Source organism: Colius striatus, chromosome 29 (assembly GCF_028858725.1).
Source record: "Colius striatus isolate bColStr4 chromosome 29, bColStr4.1.hap1, whole genome shotgun sequence".
NCBI lineage: Eukaryota > Metazoa > Chordata > Aves > Coliiformes > Coliidae > Colius > Colius striatus.
Genome location: NC_084787.1, coordinates 426,018 through 445,651, shown reverse-complemented (window position 1 = coordinate 445,651; position 19,634 = coordinate 426,018). Strand labels below are relative to the sequence as shown.

The following is a 19,634-nucleotide window of genomic DNA, read 5'->3' as shown; positions in this document are numbered from 1 at the left end:
GCTGTGCCACCGGCCGAGGAGCCCGTGGCCGGTTGGGGTGGAAAGCTCCGGAGTGGGGTTTTGGCTCAGAGACTCCAGAGCTGCGACTGGGGACACGGGGACACCGGGGACACCGGGGGTGGCGACACGGGGACACCGGGGACACCGGGGGTGGCGACACGGGGACACGGGGACACCGGGGGTGGCGACACGGGGACACCGGGGGTGGCGACACGGGGACGGCCACAGCGAGGTTTTTCTGCTTCAACGTCCTCCATCGCTTGCGGCTACAAGCAGGAGGGTCCCGGCGGGCTCTGGGCTGCGCGGGGTGCCCGGCCCGGCCCCGGGGAGCGCCGGGAGTACCGGGCAGCCGGGCCCGGGGCAGCCCCGGGCGAGCGCGACCCGCCGGTAACGGGCAGCCGATGGCCCCGACCAATCGGCCGGAAGTGCGTCACTGCCGCTTCCGGCGTCCAGGCGCTCCACGATGGCGGCGCTGGCGTTGAGGTGACTCCCGGGAGGGCCGGGCCGGGCCGGGCGCGCCCCGCGGCCCTGGGCGGCCGTTGGCCCGGAGGGGTCCCGGGTGGCGCCGGGCGGGGAACAGCCCGGCGCAGGGGGTGCAGCGCGGGGCCGGGGGTGCCCGGGAGCCGCGCACGGAGCTCCTGCTGGGCCGCGCCGGGGGGGGTCCGGTGGCGGCGGTGGGTAACGAGCCCCGGTGTGGGGCCGGGCCGGGCCGGGCCGGGCCGCGCCGCTGCAGCCTCTGGGCACGGTGTCCCTCGCGCTCCGGGGCGCGTCCCGCCCCCACCCCTGCGCCCTCGGGCACGGCCGTTTCCCCGGGACTCCTGAGAGCTCTGGAGGCGCCGGCGCTTAGCCACTCGCTCCTTGGTGTGTTGAAGGCGGCGGACGAGCCCCGTGTCCCTTCGGGGGGCCGGGCTGTGCCGGGCCAGGGGCTGCGGGGCCGAGGCCCGGGCCGGGCTGGGGGGTGTCAGTGCCTGCAGCCCCTCCACATCCCTTGTGGCTGCACCTCGGTGGTGTCATGTGGGGTCCTACCAGGCCCGTGGTGCTGAGCAGTGATGGCGAAGGGTGCTGCGTTTGCTTTGGGCCGAAGGTGCCTCCTCCCATGCACAACCCCCGTCGAAAAGTTTTGTGCTTCCTGGAAGCTGTGACCATCCCCCTTCCAGCCCCTCCCCGCCGTTTCTGACGTTCTGCTCTTTGATATCAGCACAGAGACAGTGTTTGGGATTTCGTTATCTTAATTTATTCTCTTTCTGGCAGCAGTCAGAGCTGTCCTGCTTTTGTGCAGAGCTCTTTGTTCAAAGGGGGATGTAACCCGCCGGGGCAGGCAAACAGGAGGGGAGTCTCGCTAGCTCTGGTTTGAAGGCTGTGCCTGATAACTTCACCTCATGTCTGCTTCTGCTTGTCAGATGAAAAGCTTCTCTAATCACTTCTCATCTGCCTCCTCCGCGGTGGTTTCTATAGACCTGTCTTGCGGGATGAATGTTACCGACGGCGCTGGCGAGACGCTGAGCTGAGCTGATGCTGAGCTGATGCTGAGCCGATGCTGAGCCGATGCTGAGTTGATGCTGAGCCGATGCTGAGCCGATGCTGAGTTGATGCTGAGCTGATGCTGAGCCGATGCTGAGTTGATGCTGAGCTGATGCTGAGTTGATGCTGAGCCGATGCTCAGCCGATGCTGCTGCAGAGCCGCTTCCTGAGGGAGCTGCGTGGTGCCAGGGGCGGGGGGAGTGAGCTGCCCGTGGGGGAGGGGACTCCAGCCCGTGCTCTTCCCACTTCCCATTGACACCAGTCCTGCCCCAGCCCTGTGCCAGCAGCTGCTTTTGGGGTGGCCACGACAATTCACGGGCTCTGGGGTCCCCAGGGTCTCTGCAGCCCCTGTGGGTGCTGTGGGGAGCTCTCAGCAGGGGTCTGGAGGATCCTCTCCTAGGGCTGATTCTTTATGATAAGACAGGCTTGTCAGTGATCTGCAAGTTAATGGATGGAGAGCTGGAGAAGGTGCAGCAACTGAGGGAATGATAAATAATGAAGAGGACAGGTCCTGGGTACAGAGTGACCCTGATTGCCTGGCTGGAGGGCTGAGATCTGCAAGCAGCAGTTGTGCTGAAGCAGGAACACAAAGCTTTGCATCTGAAAAAGCACCTGAGGAGGGATCTCAGTGGGGAGCTTGAGAAGATGCAAAGGTTTTGCTGTTGTTTGGAACTCAGCACCTGATGTCCCTGCCACTGCCCCAGCCCCCAGCAGCTCCTGCACAGGGAGAGTGCTGTAGACTGGGGCTTTTAGTCAGGGAGAGAGGACTGAGAGAGGTGTGAGCGAGGGCTTCTGAATCACTGGTGGTCTGTGGGGGAGGTTTGTTCACCTCCCATCCCCTCCCAGGAGCAGGGAGCTGGTGGCTGGCACCGGCCCCCTGGGCTCAGGACGAGCAGGGAGCAGGTTCTGTGCACCCAGTTCAGCCACCTGAGCTGGTGCTGGAGGCCGTGGGGCCAGGAGGTGGCAACGCCACTTGTCACAGAGGGAACCCTTTGGCTTGGGGAGGGCCTGAGCTGCACGTGGGGGGGAGTCTCACCCCCTGGCTCCGGAGGCTTCTCCCAGATGTGGCAGCCTGCTCAGCCCTGTCCTGTGGGAGGGGGAGCACTGGCCAAGCTCCAGGGGTCGTTGAGAAAAGGGTTTCCACTCAGCAGCATGAGGGGGGCTCTGCCCCCCCTAGAGCTCTGGGTGCACCCCTCCTGGAAACCTACTGCCTTTCAGTCCCAGCCTTTGAAGGGGAGGGAAACGTCCTAAGGATGATCTGCACAGGAAATCAGAGTGCTCCATAACAATGGCTTTTGTTTTGGATTCACACCTGGTGAGGAGCTGACCTCCAGATGTTTCTCCTACCACGTCCTTGCTGTCAGACAGACGAGGAGCAGCAGAGCTTTGTTTGTTTATCTGCTGCCATTAGGGAAACAGCAGGAGGTGTGAGTACGGATTCCTGTGCCTTTGGGAAGGTTGATGAGTGTTTGTGGCTGTGCTGCAGATGAGCACCCCAAAGCTCCTCACACCCCACACTCCCTGAGGAGAGGCAGCTCTGCTCCTCAGCTCTGCCCCGGAGGGAAGCGGCCGCTGCAGATTCCAGCCCACGTCTGCCAGTGCTTGAGCTGTGCTGCGCCGGGGGCCTGTTCCTCCCCGTGCCTGGAGAGGTGCCCGTGAATATCAGAGTCACTGTTGCCACAATCACTCTGCAGAGAGCAGCTCCCACTCCTTTGGGCACCACAAAATCCCTTTTTACCTCCTGGCCTGAGCCTCGGCACAGCCAGAGCACTGCGTGTGCTGGGCTGCGACAGTCGCCTCCCATCCCACCCCTGCTCAGAGCTTAACAAGGGCTGTAATGACAACAAGTGTTTGGAGAAAGTGGAGGTGGTGTCTCCATCTTCTCTGAAAGCAGTGGCCTGAGCCAGCCCTTTCCCTGGAGCTGGGCACAGGCTGGGGCTGTGTGCTGCCTGCGCCGTGATGGCTGCAGGGAGGGTGCAGAGGGGCTGCCTCAGCCCAGCTGTGAGCTCAGGGTGCTGCTGGTGTCTGTCTGCAAACAAGGTGTTGCAGGTGAGCAGACTAATTACAGGGTGTCACGCAGAGTGAGCCCCAGGGCAAAGTCTGGAGTTAAGGGTGCAGTTGAGGAGAGAGATAAGATGTATCCAGGAACAGCCCAGATCCTCTCTTGTTGATACTGATTTTAAGGTGGGAAGCACCAAAGCAATGACTCCCCTACCCAGCCCTGTTGGGGGTCACAGGGTGGGCACTCACAGCCTTTCCCCTCTCTCTTGCAGGTGTGTGGGTCGGCAGTGCCTGCTGAGCCGCCTCAGCCCCGGCCTCTCTCTGCGACAGTGAGTCCCAGCTTTCACTGACGTGGGATTCCGTCCTTCCCCGAGGGATCCTGTCCCAGGCTTTGGGGCACACGTGCTCTCCAGGCACAGACTGCCTCGTGCCACCACAGAGACACAGCCTGTTTGTGGCTGGGCTGGGGATGAAGGGCAAGCCCTGGTGGGATGGTGGTACCCCTGTCACCCCTCTGTGCCACGGCTGTGTGCATGAGGACTGGGAGCTGCAGGAGCCCTGTCATTCCTCTGCTTCATGCTGCTGGGCTTAGGGAGAAATAGTCATTTTCTGCTAAATCTGGCTGTAAGTGTAATTGCAGCCTAATGTGGGGAACATTAAATCACAAGCTCTTTATTTGGTGCAGCGTGCAATTACCGTGGCAGTAAAGAGCTGGATGCATGCTACCAGGATTGTATAATGTGGTGTCTGATATCCTATACCCTGCCTGAGGGGGCTGGTGGTGGATCCCAGCACAGCAGCTTCCCCTCCTGTGTGGTGCTGTGTTTGTTTCCTCAGGAGAGCTGTGGCTGAGGGCAGCTGGAGCACGTGCTGTGGGATGGGAGGCTGCCCCATCCCCCCACACCTCCTGTCTCCTCTTCTTTTGCAGTGTTGTCCCGATGGGAACGACAGCCAAGGAGGAGATGGCTCGTTTCTGGGAGAAGAACACCAAGTCCAATCGTCCCTTGTCCCCTCATGTCACCATTTACAAGTAAGAGCCTCTCAGCCTCTGCCTGGGGCACCCCTGGGCTCTGGCTCATGACAGCCCCATCCCTGGTGGCACCTTCTGGGGGAGTGTGTTCCCACTGTCACTTGAGGCAGAGAATGGGGAGACCCCTCTACATTGTGCTGTGAACCATCTGAGCTCTGTGAGGAATCACAGCCTCCTCTAAGAGTCAACAGCACCTGCTGTTCTCATTGGGGTGTTGTGGTGGAGGGGTCACAGCCCCCAGCACTGTGCCCTGGGTTGCTGGGGCAGGGCAGAGCTCTGCTGAAGCAGCAGCCTCTGGGAGGGCACATCCTGCTGCAGAGCCAGTGGCCCTCGGGGAGGGGAGGCAGGAGGCTGGGTTGGGGGCTCTCAGGTTCCCAGGTTCCCTCCCCAGAGAGGTGACAGCTTCTTGGGGGCCACTTGTGTCATTTTTCCAGGTTCTCTCATTTATCCCTGAGCCTGGATGCCCAAACCCTGCCCCTTTGTTCCTAAACTGCAGGAGCCTGACAGCCTTCTGTTTCACCTCCCTTTAAGCTTTCTCAGCAGATGCCCTTCCCCTTCCCAGAGCCGTGCCAGTGGCATTTGCCATTCCCAAGCTGCCTCTGCAAATTCCCCTGTCTCTCCCCTTTTGCTCTGGCCGGATTCCTGGAATAGCTGCGAGTGCAGAACCACCCGCCCAGCAGCAGGGAGCTCTTTAGGATCCCAGGGGCTGTGCTTTGTCCTGTGCCCCGTTTTGCTGACCAGGTTGGTTGTTTTGCAGGTGGTCCCTGCCCATGGCGATGTCCATCACCCACCGGGGCACCGGCGTGGCGCTCAGCTTAGGTGTGTGCATCCCCCCCAGGGATGGAGGGCGGGGGCTGTGGGAGGGAAGACCCCTCTGACTCCTTTGGAGACTCCAAGAGGGTGTTTTTGCCCCTCTGTCCCCAGCTTCAGCAGCAGGTTTTCCCCAGGGAAACCTGTACTTTGTCTCCTGCCTCTCTCCATCCCCTGAATCTCTCTCCCTGGGTCCTCTTGTGCTGCCAGTCCTGTGAAGGCACTGATGCTCCCCCATATGTAAAAGCCTTCAAAGCCTTTGCAGTGCTTGGCTTGGCCTGACTGCTTGCTTCTGTGCTGCCCCAGCCTGGTAAAGGACTGAGGCCTTGTTTTCTTCACTCAGCAGAGTGAGGAGGAGCAGTGAGGGCTGCACCCTGCCCTCCCCAGCCTGGCTTCCAGGGAGGTTTGGGAGCTGGACTCCTGGAGAAGGGTGCCCATGTGCCCTCCTGCTCCTGTATCTGCATGGCAGAGCCCTGATGAGAGCTCAGCTCTGCTCCTCCCAGGCCAGCTGGCTTGTGCCCAGCTCTGCCTCAGAAGAGCAGCATCCTCTGTGGGGTGGCAGCTGAGGGCTGTGGGCACGGCCGGGCGGCTCTGCCGGAGGGGAAATCATCCCCTTCGCAGCCCGAAGGAGACACGGTGTGCTGAGTGCAGCTCAGCAGGCAGCAGAAGGGGGGGAAGCACTCTGCTCCTCTTCATCAAGGCCTGTAATTACTCTTGAGTTCCTGCCTCTCAGAGCGAGCACAAAGGCTGCCGAGGCTGAGCGCGGAAGCAGGTGGCTGCCGGCGCTGGAGCCGTGCAATCAGGCGCTATTGAGCGGCGGGTGAGTCGCCACTCGGCGCCTGCTGCCTCTGCCACCCGTCCCCTTCTTTTGGCTGCACCATCTGGAGGAGCTCTCTTGGCCTGGGAACGAGGAGCAGAGGCTGCCACGGCTCCTGCAGCTCACGTGGCCTCTTGGGCTGCCGCTCGCTTTGCCATGCCGGGGCGGCCTCGCTGTGCCGCTGATGGCAGCTGAGGGATTTCTGTCCCGCAGTGTGGGTCTGGGGACCTCACCAGCACACATCTCTCAACTCCATGGTTTGTTTAACCCTGAATTTGGGCTGATTTGGCTGCAGTTGCACTCATGCCAGTCTTGTGTGTGGGTGTTGGTGCAGCCCCAGTGCAGGACACAGATGCATAGAAACAGATTCTGTTGGAAAAGCCCTTCTGAGCTCCTGGAGTCCAACTCCTCCTCTCACACTGCCAAGCCCACCCATGGCCCTCAGCACCTCAGCTCCACAGGACTCCCCCAGCTCCCTGGGCAGCCTGTGCCAGATTTCATTTGGGGTATTGTGTCCTCAGCACCCCTGGGTACACGTCCCAGTGCTGCTGCCAGACAGACAGAGCCCTTCTCTCTCCTCCTTCCTCCACAGGCTGATGGTGGTTCAGGTGGTGACATGTCACCAAAACAGAGCTGTAGAGGTGGGGCTCTTTGAGGCACAGAGGAGTTGGAAACGCTTCCGCTGGCTTGAACCTGTGGCCTTTGTCTTTTTAGGAGTCTCCCTCTTCAGCCTGGCTGCCCTCCTGCTCCCAGAACAGTTTCCCCACTACCTGGCAATGGTGAAGTCGCTCAGCCTGGGGCCAGCTCTCATCTACTCTGCTAAGTTTGCTCTGGCTTTTCCCTTCACCTACCACACCTGGAACGGCATCCGGCACCTTGTGAGTACCCTGGAGGGGCTGGGAGGGGAGGGAAGGGGAGGGAAGAGCCTGCCTGCTGCAGGAAGGTGCCCTTGGAAATGGAAATGAGTCACCTCAAGTGCTTCCAAACCCTGGTGCTATTTCTGGGTACATTTAAGTTGCAAAGAGCGTCTCCATGCTGGCGCTCGCTGGGGCGGCTCCTCGGCTGCAGGAGATGGATGAAGTGGAGGGAGCAGCGCTGGTGCTGCAGCTCCTTCCCTCACCCTCATCATGCAGCCTCTCTGCCATGATCCTCCAAGTGCTTTGTGGTATTTAATGAGCCCAGAAGATGCTTTGCAGAAGATTGGGGATGATGCTGCCTGCACAGAGAGTAACCTGTGATGTTTGCTCTGGGCTGAAGTGAGGAACAAGCAACTCTTTTGAGCCAAGCTTCCTGTGTTTGACAGAGGAGGGGGAGCCAGGGAGCTGAGAGTTTCTTGCTGGGAACAGTACAAGATGTGCTGCTTTCTGCAATTGATTTTGTTTTCTGTAGCTCCAGATAGGTTGAGTTTCACAGGAGCAAACTGCAAAGGCAGCTGGCCCAGAGCATGACATTATCCTTCTGCTCTGGGCAGAGGGAGCATCACGTGTGGAGCAGCGCTGCAGACGTGGGCCTGGGCTCAGAAAAGCTTGTCCAAAAAGTGTCATGGTGTGGGGTGTTGGGGTGAGGAACAGCCATGTGCTGCAGAGAAGGCTCCTCTGCAGGTCCTTGGGGCAGACAGTGGCTACTGGCAGTGCCGTGAGAGCTCATTAGCTGCTTTTAAAGCAGAGCCCGCTGGATCCTGGAGGTGCTGCTGGCAAAAGGGAGCAGTCAGAACCGGCTGCCTGTGCAGAGCACCGTGAGGCAAATGTGTGCTGAAGCCTCTGACTGCACACACACGTGAAGATGCCAATTAAATTGTCTGAAAAGGAAAGCAGCAGCGCTGGCCCCCAGCTGTGCTGAGCAGCACAGCCCATCAGTGGCAGAAAGGGGGCTCAACAGGGAGCAGTTTCCTGCCTCTGCTCTGGGTGCTGCTGGCAGGCTGGGAGGTGGCCTGGGGGTGGGTCTGAACCTGCTGTCACTCAACTGAAGCCAGGTGAGAGGTGCAAACCCTCCAGTGCTGCCTGGGAACCGCAGGCAGCCAGCTCCGAGCCACCATTCTGGGCTCAGCCCCTCAGAGTCTGGGCTCTGCCTGAGGGTTGTGAGCCCTGCCTCAGATCTACACCTTATGCTGTGTTTATAACCCATTTCTGTCAGCTGGAGAGGCACAAACAGCCAGCAGCTGCTGCTTTTGAAGTCAGCAGGGCGTGCAGCGGCTGCTGGGGCTCAGGGAGGGCTGCGTTGGGTGCCTGCAGGGCCTCAGGGAGGGATGAGCTCCTCTGGCACCCCCTGCCCCAGCCCTGCAGCCATGGGCACGTGCAGCCCTCCCTCTGTCTGCACCTCATGGTCCAAAGGCTGTTTTTTGGGGTGGTCTTGGTAGCTTTTATCAAGCTGGTGCCTTTCTGCCTTCCTCCAGCACATGGGCCCTGTTGAATTAACCCTGCTGTGTCTCTTCACTCCTGCAGGCGTGGGACATGGGAAAGGGGTTCAAGATCCCCCAGGTCAACCAGTCTGGGGTTCTGGTCCTGACCTTGACCCTGCTCTCCTCAGCGGGCCTGGCTGCCATGTGAAGGTGCCTCCTGGCTGATGGCCTCCCTGTGTTTGGAAGATTTGCTCCGTCCTGGCCCACCTCAAGTCGTGTGTGGAGAGGGAGGCAGGAGGACAGGCTCCTGAGTAACTACCAATCTTTGGGGAAGATCCCCTCCTTGCAAACCTTGTGGATGATCAGAGTTGCTTTTCATTAGCCTGGGGGATGGGGTAACTCCCTCAGCACTGGGGCACGGGCCAGGCTGTCTGCTGCCACAGGAAGCCGGGCACAACCAGTCCCTCACAGCGATGCCCAACTTCTCCCAGGCGAACTCCAGGGCGTTTCTTTTCTCTGCTCTGTCCCCAGGCTTGAGACAATGCTGGATCTGTGTCCCTGCAGGTCTGAGTGGGCTCAGGGATGGCTGGTTGTGCGTGTGTAGGCCTGGTGCAGGACAAGCCTCTCCATTGAGGCAGCCTGTGCCAGGGCAGGGAGAGGGGCAGAGCTGCCAACGCCGGCACCCATGAGGGGAACGGCTGATCCCTGTCAGGTGCCACCCCAGCCACGGGACCCTGAGCTTCCCAAGCCTGGCAGCTTGGATGAGGTGCTCAGACCTGCTGAGGTTCAGTCCCCTCAACTTTCCCTTGAAAATGTCACAATCCACCCAGCTTTGGTGTGCTGGAGTCCCTGCTAGTGAAAAACATCCAGTTTTTCCCCTGTCAGGTTACCCTGTCTCTGACACCGTGGGAGGGATGTGGTTTTCCTGTCGCCTGTTGCCACCAGCTCTGATGTCAGCGCTTGTCACTCACCCACCTTTGTAATAAAGCAGCTTTGATCCTTCACACTGAGCTGCTGCCTCTGTGGTCTGTGCTTGGCTGTGCTGAGGTGAAGCCACCCAGGGAATTGTTCTGCTCTGAGGCCAGGGAGCTGCTGCTTCCCAAGGGAGCCAGCAATGGGGAAACAGGCTGTTGGCAGCATTCAGAGGCAGGGGCTGACCTTTGGAGCTGGCAGCTGTGGGGTTGACATCTCAGTGAAAGGCATTTGCTACCTGGGCTGTCTTTGTGCAAACCCCTGCTAGAGGTACAGGAGCTTTTTGCTCAAATTGGCCATTTTAAACATTTGCTCCTGGGAAGAAAGCTTTCACAGGCAACTCCCCAGCAGGAGACTGGTCCCAGCGAGGGTCTCAGCTCTGTGTCAGGGAGGATCATCCCTCCTGCTCACATCATCAGCAAGCAAAGTGCTCAGGGAGAGCATCTGCACTCCTCATCGGGCTGTTGACGGAGACCTGAGGTGGTGGCATGGGAACTGGTCCAGGGACGTGCTCCCAGCTCCCTCCCACCAGCCAGGATCGTTTCTGTGCCACTGATCTGAGCCCCGTTGCTCAAGTCCTCCCCTGGACCCAGCAAACCTGCTGCTCCTTTCCTTGGCAGGAGGCAGCACAGCCCTGAGGGGACTTTGGAGCCTGGGAGATAAGAAACTAGCGAGGAGGAAAAGCTGTCTGCTGTCAGTGTGGCTGAGGGAGAAGACTTACTGCCCAATCCTGTTTGGCACAGTTGTGTGCCCCAGCAGGAGAGAGCTTCTCCTGGGTGAAAATGAATGGATTTTAGCCTTAAACCAATTACTTCCTGCAGTTGCTGAAATGGCTTTCATTTGGAACCCACTTCTGCTGGCTAATGAGCTGTTCTGTGGCCCGTGCCAGCTGCTAACGGAGTTAAACTTCGCTGTGTCTCAGCTCACAGACTCATTTTGCCCTTGGTGAGCTGCGGCAGGGAGCCAGCTCTGCCCCCCACAAAGCCCAACCTGCCCATGCCCTGCCCTGAGACAAGGCAGCCCACGGTGCTGCAGCTGCTCTCACATCCCCAGCGCTGATGGGGATGAGCACGGGGACACAGCCCCGGCAGGGCAGCGCTGGAGCCCCGAGCAGAGTCACACAGCTCCCCCTGCCTGGGGTGAGAGAAACCGAACGTGGCCATTTATTGTCTTTAAACCTGAAAACACGAGCTCGGGCTGTGTGCTGCTGCCCCGGTGTCAGCCTCCCTGGGGCTCCTGTGACACGTTCCCCAGCCTCACCCTTAGGGTAGGAAGGTGTTTTCTGTTGGTGTGTGTGGCTGAACGGGTGGATGGTTTGTGAGAGAGGCTGGGAGCAGCTGGGGAGGGAGAGGAGGAGAGCAAAGGTGGCTCAGAGCCGCTGTGAGATGGCCACTTGGCTCTCAGGCCCGTGGCACCTCCTCTGTGACCCACCTGCTGAGCCCTGCTGAGGAGTGGCCTCCCTTGCAGCAGGGTGGATGGAGGCTGGGAGCTCGGCTGCTGCAGCAGGCAGGGGGCTGCGTGGGGTTTGTCTCTGGAGCATGGCTGGCTGGGAGCAGGGCTGGTGTGCAGCTGGGGACCCCGGGGCTGTGTCTGCCTTCAGCTGGACCCCCTGGCAGCCTGGCTCACTGGGGAGTGGTGCTGTGGCTGCTCCAGGGCTGGGTGGCTCCTCCAGCGGTGCCCCAAAGGGTGGGAAGCTGTGGCTGGACACCCCACTGCTCCTCCAGGAAGGCTCCTTGGCCGTTTGCATGTCCAACTGAGGCTCTGGGGGCTGTGTGGGGAGACAGGAGCTATCCTCAGGGTGCAAAGGTGGGGACAGGGGGATGGCAGGAGAAAGGAGGGCGAATTGATTGGACAGAAGTGCTGTGGCAGGGGGGTCTGGGCTGGCCCCTGCTGCTGAGGAGGCGTTTGCTGAGGAGCTGGGCTCCATGCTGGGCTCCTGCAGCACGTGGGGCAGAGGCTGTTCTGCCCGGGGATGAGGCGCCGCGGCTGCAGCCCCCAGGGAGAAGCAGGGAGTGGAAAAAGGGTGCTGGGGGCTGTGGGAACCCGTCCAAGTCGGAGCAGCTGCTAGGTGCTTTTCTCTAGGAGAGCAGTGGCTTGTGAGCTCCTCCTGCCGGCACAGTGGCTGCCTGAGCTCCCTGCCAGCAGGGCAGGCGAGCCCACATTTGGGGTGAAGCAGAGACAGCCCCATCCTGAGAGCAAGAGGAGACGGCGGCTCGAGCACTGGGTGCTGCCTCATTGCACGAAACACCCCTGAAATCAGCTCATGGGTCATCCCCAACCCTGGAAACCACCTCACATTTGCCTCCTGCAGCCTGGAGACCACCATGACTCGTGCCAGCCCCCAAAGCTGCCCTGGGAGATGGAGCCCAGAGGGTGGCACGTACCTTCCCGGTGACCTCCGTCCGGAGGCCGTTGCAGGCGTGGGTCAGGGCGCTGGGTTGGTGGATCCAGGCAACCAGACGGGCGGCAGCAGCGGCCGAGCGGGAGCTCAGGTCCAGCCGGGCCGGGGGAATCCGTGGTGGCATGTCCCAGGTCCCCACAAACGTGCCCCATGGGGAAGCCTGGGAGGAAGAGGGGGAATGGAGCAGGGCCTGGCAAGTGTGTTGGGCCCTCAGGGAGCCCCAGTGCTAGCTGCAGGGTGGGAGCCCCCTCCTCCACTACCCCAGATCTGTCTCACCTGGGAGCGGGGCACGGTGGGGAGCAGGTGCCCCCGGTCATCCGCGATGATCAGTGTGGAGCCGACCCGCAGCGAGGGGCGCTGGGGAGCAGGGGGGGTGTGTGGCCAGGGGTCCCAGGACCCAGGCTGAGGCTGGGGGCAGGTCTGGTCCAGGGCTGGAGGGTCTCAGAGGGGCGCAGGCTGGTGCTGAGGGGGTCCTGGGGGCTCACAGAGGGCTGGGCTGGGCTAGGTGGGTCCCAGAGTAGGGCTGAGAGGGGTCCCAGGGGGTCCTGAGTGTCTGGTTCAGGGCTGAGGGAGGTCCCGAGAGTCCCAGGCCAGGGCTACAGGGGTCTTGGGGGTCTGGTCCAGGGCTGAAGGGGGTCCCCAGGGATCCAGGCTGAGGCGTCAGGGTCCTGGGGGGCTCCAGGCTGGGGCTGGAAGGGGTCCTGAGGGTCTGAGCCTGGGCTGAGGGAGTTCCAGGGGTCCCGGTCAGCAGGTACCTGACGGCCCGTCCGGGGCACGCTCCAGTTCTGCAGCCGGTGAGGGCTGAAGGCGTCCTCATACTGTGGGGAGAGCGATGCTGGCGAGAGCCGGGGCCTGAGCCTGCCGTGCTCCCGGTACCTGCCCCCGGTACCTGCCCCACTCCCAGTACCTGCCCCCGGTACCTGCCCCGCTCCCGTTCCCGCTCCCGCTCCCATTCCCGTTCCCGTTCCCGCTCCGGTACCTGCCCCGCTCCCGCTCCCGTTCCCGCTCCCGTTCCCGTTCCCGCTCCGGTACCTGCCCCGCTCCCGTTCCCGTTCCCGTTCCCGCTCCCGCTCCCGTTCCCGTTCCCGCTCCCGCTCCGGTACCTGCCCCGCTCCCGTTCCCGTTCCCGCTCCCGTTCCCGTTCCCGCTCCCGCTCCCGCTCCCGCTCCCGTTCCCGTTCCCGCTCCCGCTCCGGTACCTGCCCCGCTCCCGTTCCCGTTCCCGCTCCCGTTCCCGTTCCCGCTCCCGCTCCCGCTCCCGTTCCCGTTCCCGCTCCCGCTCCGGTACCTGCCCCGCTCCCGTTCCCGTTCCCGCTCCCGTTCCCGTTCCCGCTCCCGCTCCCGCTCCCGCTCCCGTTCCGGTACCTGTCCCGTTCCCGCTCCCGTTCCCGCTCCCGTTCCCGTTCCCGCTCCCGCTCCGGTACCTGCCCCGCTCCGTAAGGCGCCGCCGCCATTCGCCGTCTCCCGGTAACCGCACGCGTGGCCGCGCGCCCCCTGGCGGCCGCAACGGGCGCTGCCGGCGGGGCGGGGCCGTGACGCCATCGCCAACCGCGAGGGCGGGTCCCGGGGCCGGGGCCGGTGACCGACGGGCCGGAGCGGGGGGTCGGCGCGGGGACCCGGGCTGGGGGGAGCACGGAGCGCGGGGCCAGGGCGGCGGTTCCCGTCGGGGTCAGCCTGAGGGCGAGAGCCAGGCCGGGCAGCGGCCCGACGGCAGCACTGCGCCGGGGTCCGGACCGGAGTCTGGGCATCCCGGGGCTGGGCGCAGTTTGGGGGCTGCCTCCGTCCCAGCCCTGTCCCCCGCCAGGCCTCACGGCAGCCCGCGGGCAACGGCTCCTGACACGTCCCGGCTCGCCTGGCGTCCCAGACGGCGTGGGGCAGCCGCATGGCCGCGTGCCCTGGCAGCAGCCCCAGAGAGCACCCATGGGCGCTGCGGGCTTGTGTGTGTCAGCAGCATCCGCAGCCGAGGCGCCGGGGCGGGCGCGGCCGGAGCGTGCCGGGCGCTCTGCCTCCGCCGTGGCGTTACCGGACCCGTCCCGGCACCCACCGGCCTCCGCCGTGGCGTTACCGGACCCGTCCCGGCACCCACCGGCCTCCGCCGTGGCGTTACGGGACCCGTCCCGGCATCCACCGGCCTCCGCCGTGGCGTTACCGGACCCGTCCCGGCACCCACCGGCCTCCGCCGTGGCGTTACCGGACCCGTCCCGGCACCCACCGGCCTCCGCCGCCCCGGTGAATCGCTGCTGCTGACTCCTCGGGACCTTCCCGCATGCGGGGCAGGCAGCCGCCTCCTCCCCGGGGGGTGAATCATGACAGGGCAGCGCTGAATTGACTTTAGTTTATTTCTTTTCATTGTTTTTCCTTGTTCCAAAACTGCAAATCCAGGTGCCAGTGGCGTCTCGTCTCAAATAACACCCAATTGCTGAAGCCAATGCGGGGGCGCCGGCGGCGGCGCTGGGCCGGAGGCGGGAGGCTGCCTGGCAGCCGGTTTGGGCGATTCGGGGCCGTCCCGTCCCCGCTCGACACCGAGGGGACGGGCTGGAGAGAAATAAATATTGCTGCGCTAGCGAGGGATGATGCCTCCGGGAGCGGGGCCGGGAGCGGGGCCGGGAGCTGCCCCGAGCGCCGGGCTGTGGCGGGGGGAACATACAAAAACAGGGCCAAAAAAACAAAACCAACAAAACAGACCGATGAACCCAAAAGGAGTTTGGTGGAAGCTGGGGCTGGTTGCGGGAGGAGGAGGAGGAGGGAGCTGGATTCCTGACTTCAATTTGCACGGCGAGCCCCGGCAGCGCAGCGCTGAGGCGCCTGGCGCCGGGTCCCGGTGCTGCCGGGTCTGGGCTCGCGGTCGCTCCCCCCGTGGAGCCGAATCGGGGGCGGGCGCGGGGCCGGGCGGGCGTTACAGCGCGGGGCAGGTGACCTGGTGCCGGATGCCCTCGTTGCACATGAGGGCGGCCGCCCGCTCGTCACCGTCGCTGTGCTGGCACTGCATGTAGCTGATGCCGTGGGGCGAGTAGCTGTGGTGGGCGCAGACGTTGCAGGTGCGGGTCATGGTGCCGCCTGTGCTGCTCCTGCGGGCAGAGGGGAGTCCCGGCAGCCCTGTCAGCGCCCCGCGGTGCCTGCTGGCACCCAGCGGCACCCAGTGGCGCCCGCCGCTGCCTGCCGCCCCCGTGCGCATCCCGCGCCCCTCACCTGCAGTCGCTGCAGGCGCGCTGACACTCCTTGCGGCGGTAACGGCAGATCAGCGCCCAGATGAGGAGCCCCAGCAGGCTGAGCAGCAGGAGGGAGCCCAGGATGGAGCCCACGATGATGCCTGCCTGCCGTCCTCCTGCCGCACGACCAGAGTCTATCAACTGCCTTCCCGCCGCCTGCCCATTGCTCACCACTCCCCCGGTAGCATCCTGGAACGTAGATCCATCCCCCGGCAGCACCCTGCCCGCGCCGTCCCCCCCGTACTGGAACTTACTTTGCGCGGGGCTGAGGTTCACCTGGCACACGGAGTAGCCCACGCGGTTGGTGACGCGGCACTGGTAGATGCCAGCGTGCACCTCCGACAGGCTGCGGATCAACAGGTCGCCGGGAGCACGTCCTGCAGCAGGGAGAGACGGCCCCCGTCAGCCCCACGGCCGCACCCGCACCAGCACCCGCACCTCGGGTGCACGGGGACGTGGGAGTACACACGTGGGAGCTCGTGGCCGTGGGAGCACAAGGACGGGGCACACACAGACACAGCCGTGGGTCGGTGCACACACACACCCGTGTACCTGGTGCACACAGCTACAGGCGCCCACCAACACTTGCACTCGCAGGCAGGGACCGCTCTGCCTCCCCCTCTGCCCCCTGAGCATCCCCAAAGCCAGCTGAGCCCCCCAGGGAAGGGCCCTGGGTGGGCTCAGCCCTGCCAGTACCCACCTTGGATGGTGCCGGAGGGCAGATGTCCCCTGCCATAGCCATCAGCCAGCTTGGCCCACTGGTAGGCAAGTGGGGAGGTGCCTCCCCGGCTGTAGCACCGCAGCAGGATGCTGCTCCCCTCTATCAGCTCCCCTTCGGTCCAGCACTGTGGGGTGGCTGGCTTCTCTGTGGGGAGAGGCACAGTGTCACCTCCAGGGTCACGGGGGGCCACCTGAGGAGGGGGGCACGAGGGTACTGGAGGGACGGGGGGCTCACCTTGCACGGTGACGATGACCTCGTGCACGGCCACAGTGTTCTTCTTCACCCGGCACTGGTAGGTGCCAGTGTCGGAGACCTGCAGGTCGGCCAGGCGGATGGAGGCGTCGTACTGGCTGGGGTCGTTCTGCACAAAGGCCACTCGGTCCTGCAGCCCTGAGCCACTGCCATAGTTGACGTGGTGGTCGTGGTAGGACAGGAACTGGGCAGGAGGGGAAGCAGAGACTTAGACAAGGCTGGTGCAAGTAGGGGGATGCAGGGCTGCCAGGTGGGGAGAGAGATGCACTGCCCAGTGCCTGCCTGGCTCTGGCTGCCCTTCCTGGATCTTTTGCTGCCCTGTCAGACCTTGCCAGTCCTGCCTGCTTTGCTGGGCTTTGTCTGGTCCTTCCAAGAGCTGCCTCATCTTTCAATGTCTGGACAGACTTTGCCTGTCCTGTCTGGCTCTGCCTGCTCAGCTGGGCCCCGTCTGGTCCATCCCTGCTCTGCCTGACCTTCCTGCGTGGTGGGGTGGCAGCTGCTGGGGCAAATTACACTCACCACGTTCTCTGGGCTGGTCCGCTCAGGCGTGATCTGGATCCACTCAATGCCCAAGCCCTGGGGACCGTTGTCTTCAGGCTCGAGGACGTAGGGGCAGCCCAGCTTCACTGAGTCGCCCTTGGCCAGGTACAGCACCTCCCGGCCCTTGCCGTTGATCCTGACGGCCAGGAGGAGAGCTGGGGAGAGAACAGCACCCATCGCATCAGCCGGGGAGCACGGGAGCACCCCGACCCTGTGCCTGACACCCACAGCACCCCAACCCCGCATCCTGCAGCACCCAACCCACAGGGAACAGAAACGGGACAGGGATCCGCCTGCCAGCGTCAGGCACCCGCAGACTCTGGGTGTCCTCCTGGGGCTGAACACCCATCAGGGCTGGTACTGTCCACGTCCTGTGAAGCCACATTGAGGACAAAGGGACAAGACGAGCTCAATGCCAGTCTCCCGTCTCTGGCCAACACGGGTGGCTGTTTGGGGCAGGACCATCCCCAGCTGCAGGTGCTCTGCTGACCATGGGGTGCATCCAGCACCTTGAGGTACCCTGTGGCTGGGCAGAGACCCCTCCATCCTTGGTGGTATAACTGCAGGAGCAGATCCAAGTGCAGAGATCCATCAGCTCCTACCTGGCATGAGACCCAGGAGCAGGAGCAGGCTGACGCCGTGCCCTGCCATGACGCTGCAGCCGTGCCGGGTGCTGAGGAGGAGTGGGAGCAGAGGAGGCTCCGAGGCGACGAGGGAACCGGCCGTGCGGGGCTGCTTTTACATGCTGGGCTGGGGCGCTCCTCCCTGTGGGGCGGATGCCTTTGGGATGACTGAGTGGCTCCAAGCTGTGCGTGAGCGATGCCGCCCTACTCCACTCCCTACCCAGTAATTAAGCATCACTATGGGCTCTCATCCAGCCGGACCCAGGCTGGGGGCCACTGAAGATGGTTTGGACAAGGGGCACCAGCACACGCTGGGGCACTCACAGCAACAGGGCAGGGAGGAGGAGATGAGGGGGGGCATGGACCCCATCGTTCCCTGTGGGTGGTACTTGGATGGAGGCACTGGTTGGATGAGTGTGGATGGCGAGAAAAGGCTGCTTGAGACCCTGTGAAAGCAGCCCAAGCATGGCCAAGCACCACGGCTGCAGGGTAGTGCCAGCTTGGCCCCATGCAGATCTCAGAAGGGTTTTGGTCTTGGTGCAGAACTTGGAGCAATTGTAAGAGCTTAAAGGTGTGGTTTGACCATGGGCTTAAGCTCCTGCAGATCCCTCCTCCAGTCCTGCCCCCTCAGCGAGTGGGCATGGGGATGCTGCAGCCATGTGGGGACTGGGACACCCACCAAGCCCACGGTGGTTCTGGTGGCATTGCTGAAATACAGCGTGGAGACCTGACTGGAGCTGCAGGCCATGGGTCTCTGCAGGAAACATGGTGGCATGGCAGCAGCAGCAGCACACCCTGGGCCATGCTCAGCATTGCAGAGGGGACAAGCAGCACAGCTGGACGAGGCTGGGACAGGGATGGAAGAGAGGGGCTGGGACAGGAAGAGAGGGGCTGCAACCTGTTGGGATCTGAGGGCAGGGCTGGGATGGGGATGGATGATCTGAGATAGGGATGCTTGGCTGTGAGTGGAAATGTTGGAGACAGGGATGCCTAGCTGTGGAAGGAGCAGCTGGGACAGGGATGCTCGTCAGTGGGTGGGGGTGTTTGGGATAGGGATGCTCAGCTGCAGATGGAGCAGCTGAGATGAGGATGCTCAACCCCGGATGGAGGAATTGGGCCAAGGATGCTCATAGAATGGTAGAGGTTGGAAAGGACCTTTAGAGATCATCTAGAGATCATCTCTAAAGGGACCTTTAGAGATCATCCAGTCCAACCCCCCTGCAGAAGCAGGTTCACCTAGATCAGGTCGCATAGGAACATGTCCAGGCGGGTCTTGATCATGAATGGATGGAGGAGGTGGGACAGGGATGCTCGTCAGGAGGGGCTGGGGACCATGCAGGGGAGGCTCAGCCCCACAGGCAGCCCCAGCCACGGGCACTCTCCCTGCCCACATCCCTCAGAGGGGCTGAGCCCCCACCCTGGGCTGCTCTGGAGCCGTGGGTCAGGCCCCATGTCTGGCTCACCCGTGCACTGCCCTGGGGCACAGCTCGGTGTGTTGGTACTTTCCAGACCACGACTGCCCAGGCCGGCTCCGCAGCACCACCCAGCCTGTCCCAAACACTCCCCGGGGCCAAGAGCTGCTCCATTTACTGGCCTCAAGCTGAGCTCACTGCTGCTAGTTAACCCTTCCCAGCCCCGTGCCGGGAGCCGGGGCTCAGCCTGGCACGTGCTTCGCCGCGCCTGTGCTCTCGGGGCCCTGGGCACGGCTTGGCCCTGGCAGCACCGTGCCCGAGCGCTGCCGCCTGCCAGGGCTGCTCTGTCCTGCCGTGACGGGGCTGTGGCTCACCACGGCTCGGGGCTCCTGGCTGGCCAGGCGCTGGCTGCCCGGCCGGTGACTCCTGCATTCCTTGGTGCAGGGAGCCCGGGCTTGTGCAGGAAGGGTGGGGAAGTCTCCCTGCCCCAGCTCCCACCTGCTGGTGGTCATCGTGGCTTTGGAACCCTCTGGGCTGAGCCTGGTCTGGAAGGTGGCTGTGACCATCTGGCTGAGGCAGGCACCGGGTGACACGGGCAGCATGTGGCCACTGCAGACCAGGGATGGACAGACAAACCTGGCACAGAGCACCAACGCTGCTTTGTCAGTTGAGCACTGGTGCCACAGCCCAGGGGTCCCAGAGAGCTCGGTGGCCACAGGGGATTGCTTGGGGCCAGGTCTGAGGAGGCAGAGCCCCTGACACTTCTCAGGGATGCTGCAGCCCTGCACTGCTCCTGTCCCTCACACCGTGGGGACACAGAGCAGCTGGAGAACAGACTGGGACAGGATAACAAGAGGCTGCAGTGTGTCATTCTCCCAATTCACTCAGCCTGGAGGAGGCTCAGGGCTCATAGCAGAGTTCAGTGAGCCATTCCCCCTGCCCTGGGCAGTCTCTCCTTTGCTGGGTCTCCTTATTTTTCAGCTGCTCT

At 63.1% G+C, this 19,634-nt stretch overlaps 3 protein-coding genes across 5 annotated transcripts; 1 reads left to right on the top strand and 2 right to left on the bottom strand.

Moving 5' to 3' along the window:
• Positions 1-434: 434 nt before the first annotated feature.
• On the top strand, positions 435-9,521 carry SDHC (succinate dehydrogenase complex subunit C). Of its 3 annotated transcripts, none has more exons than XM_062016177.1 (6): positions 435-483; positions 3,795-3,851; positions 4,451-4,552; positions 5,310-5,371; positions 6,894-7,057; positions 8,621-9,521. In XM_062016177.1, the coding sequence occupies exons 1-6, from the start codon at positions 464-466 to the stop codon at positions 8,723-8,725; spliced, it is 510 nt and encodes a 169-aa protein (XP_061872161.1). In that variant the 5' UTR covers positions 435-463; the 3' UTR covers positions 8,726-9,521. The 3 variants fall into 3 exon arrangements, with proteins under 3 accessions (XP_061872161.1, XP_061872162.1, XP_061872163.1); XM_062016178.1 differs by lacking the exon at positions 435-483 and adding an exon at positions 721-861; XM_062016179.1 differs by lacking the exons at positions 435-483; positions 3,795-3,851 and adding an exon at positions 3,869-4,146.
• Positions 9,522-10,656: 1,135 nt separating this feature from the next.
• Positions 10,657-13,773, bottom strand: CFAP126 (cilia and flagella associated protein 126). The gene is made up of 7 exons (XM_062016052.1): positions 13,701-13,773; positions 13,314-13,510; positions 12,646-12,708; positions 12,167-12,247; positions 11,874-12,050; positions 10,921-11,257; positions 10,657-10,787 (listed from the first exon to the last, which is right to left on the bottom strand). Exons 1-7 carry the CDS (start codon positions 13,771-13,773, stop codon positions 10,708-10,710), a joined length of 1,008 nt encoding a protein of 335 aa, XP_061872036.1. The 3' UTR covers positions 10,657-10,707.
• Positions 13,774-14,785: 1,012 nt separating this feature from the next.
• On the bottom strand, positions 14,786-17,262 carry VSIG8 (V-set and immunoglobulin domain containing 8). The gene is made up of 7 exons (XM_062016396.1): positions 17,214-17,262; positions 16,591-16,766; positions 16,054-16,255; positions 15,799-15,963; positions 15,353-15,475; positions 15,079-15,214; positions 14,786-14,957 (listed from the first exon to the last, which is right to left on the bottom strand). Exons 1-7 carry the CDS (start codon positions 17,260-17,262, stop codon positions 14,786-14,788), a joined length of 1,023 nt encoding a protein of 340 aa, XP_061872380.1.
• Between the last annotated feature and the right edge of the window lie 2,372 nt (positions 17,263-19,634).

Excerpts from the sequence above, each read along its gene's own strand:
- SDHC (XM_062016177.1), top strand. The coding sequence starts at position 464 with ATGGCGGCGCTGGCGTTGAG. Across the intron at positions 4,553-5,309 it reads CCTCATGTCACCATTTACAA|GTGGTCCCTGCCCATGGCGA; the intron begins GTAAGAGCCTCT and ends GTTGTTTTGCAG. Across the intron at positions 7,058-8,620 it reads GGAACGGCATCCGGCACCTT|GCGTGGGACATGGGAAAGGG; the intron begins GTGAGTACCCTG and ends TCACTCCTGCAG.
- CFAP126 (XM_062016052.1), bottom strand. The coding sequence starts at position 13,773 with ATGCGGCTGCCCCACGCCGTCTGGGACGCCAGGCGAGCCGGGACGTGT. Across the intron at positions 13,511-13,700 it reads GCCGTTGCCCGCGGGCTGCC|CCCGGGTCCCCGCGCCGACC; the intron begins GTGAGGCCTGGC and ends TGCTCCCCCCAG. Across the intron at positions 12,051-12,166 it reads CCACCGTGCCCCGCTCCCAG|GCTTCCCCATGGGGCACGTT; the intron begins GTGAGACAGATC and ends TCTTCCTCCCAG.
- VSIG8 (XM_062016396.1), bottom strand. The coding sequence starts at position 17,262 with ATGGCAGGGCACGGCGTCAGCCTGCTCCTGCTCCTGGGTCTCATGCCA. Across the intron at positions 15,964-16,053 it reads GGTCATCGTCACCGTGCAAG|AGAAGCCAGCCACCCCACAG; the intron begins GTGAGCCCCCCG and ends CTCTCCCCACAG. Across the intron at positions 15,476-15,798 it reads GCCCTCCGGCACCATCCAAG|GACGTGCTCCCGGCGACCTG; the intron begins GTGGGTACTGGC and ends TCCCTGCTGCAG.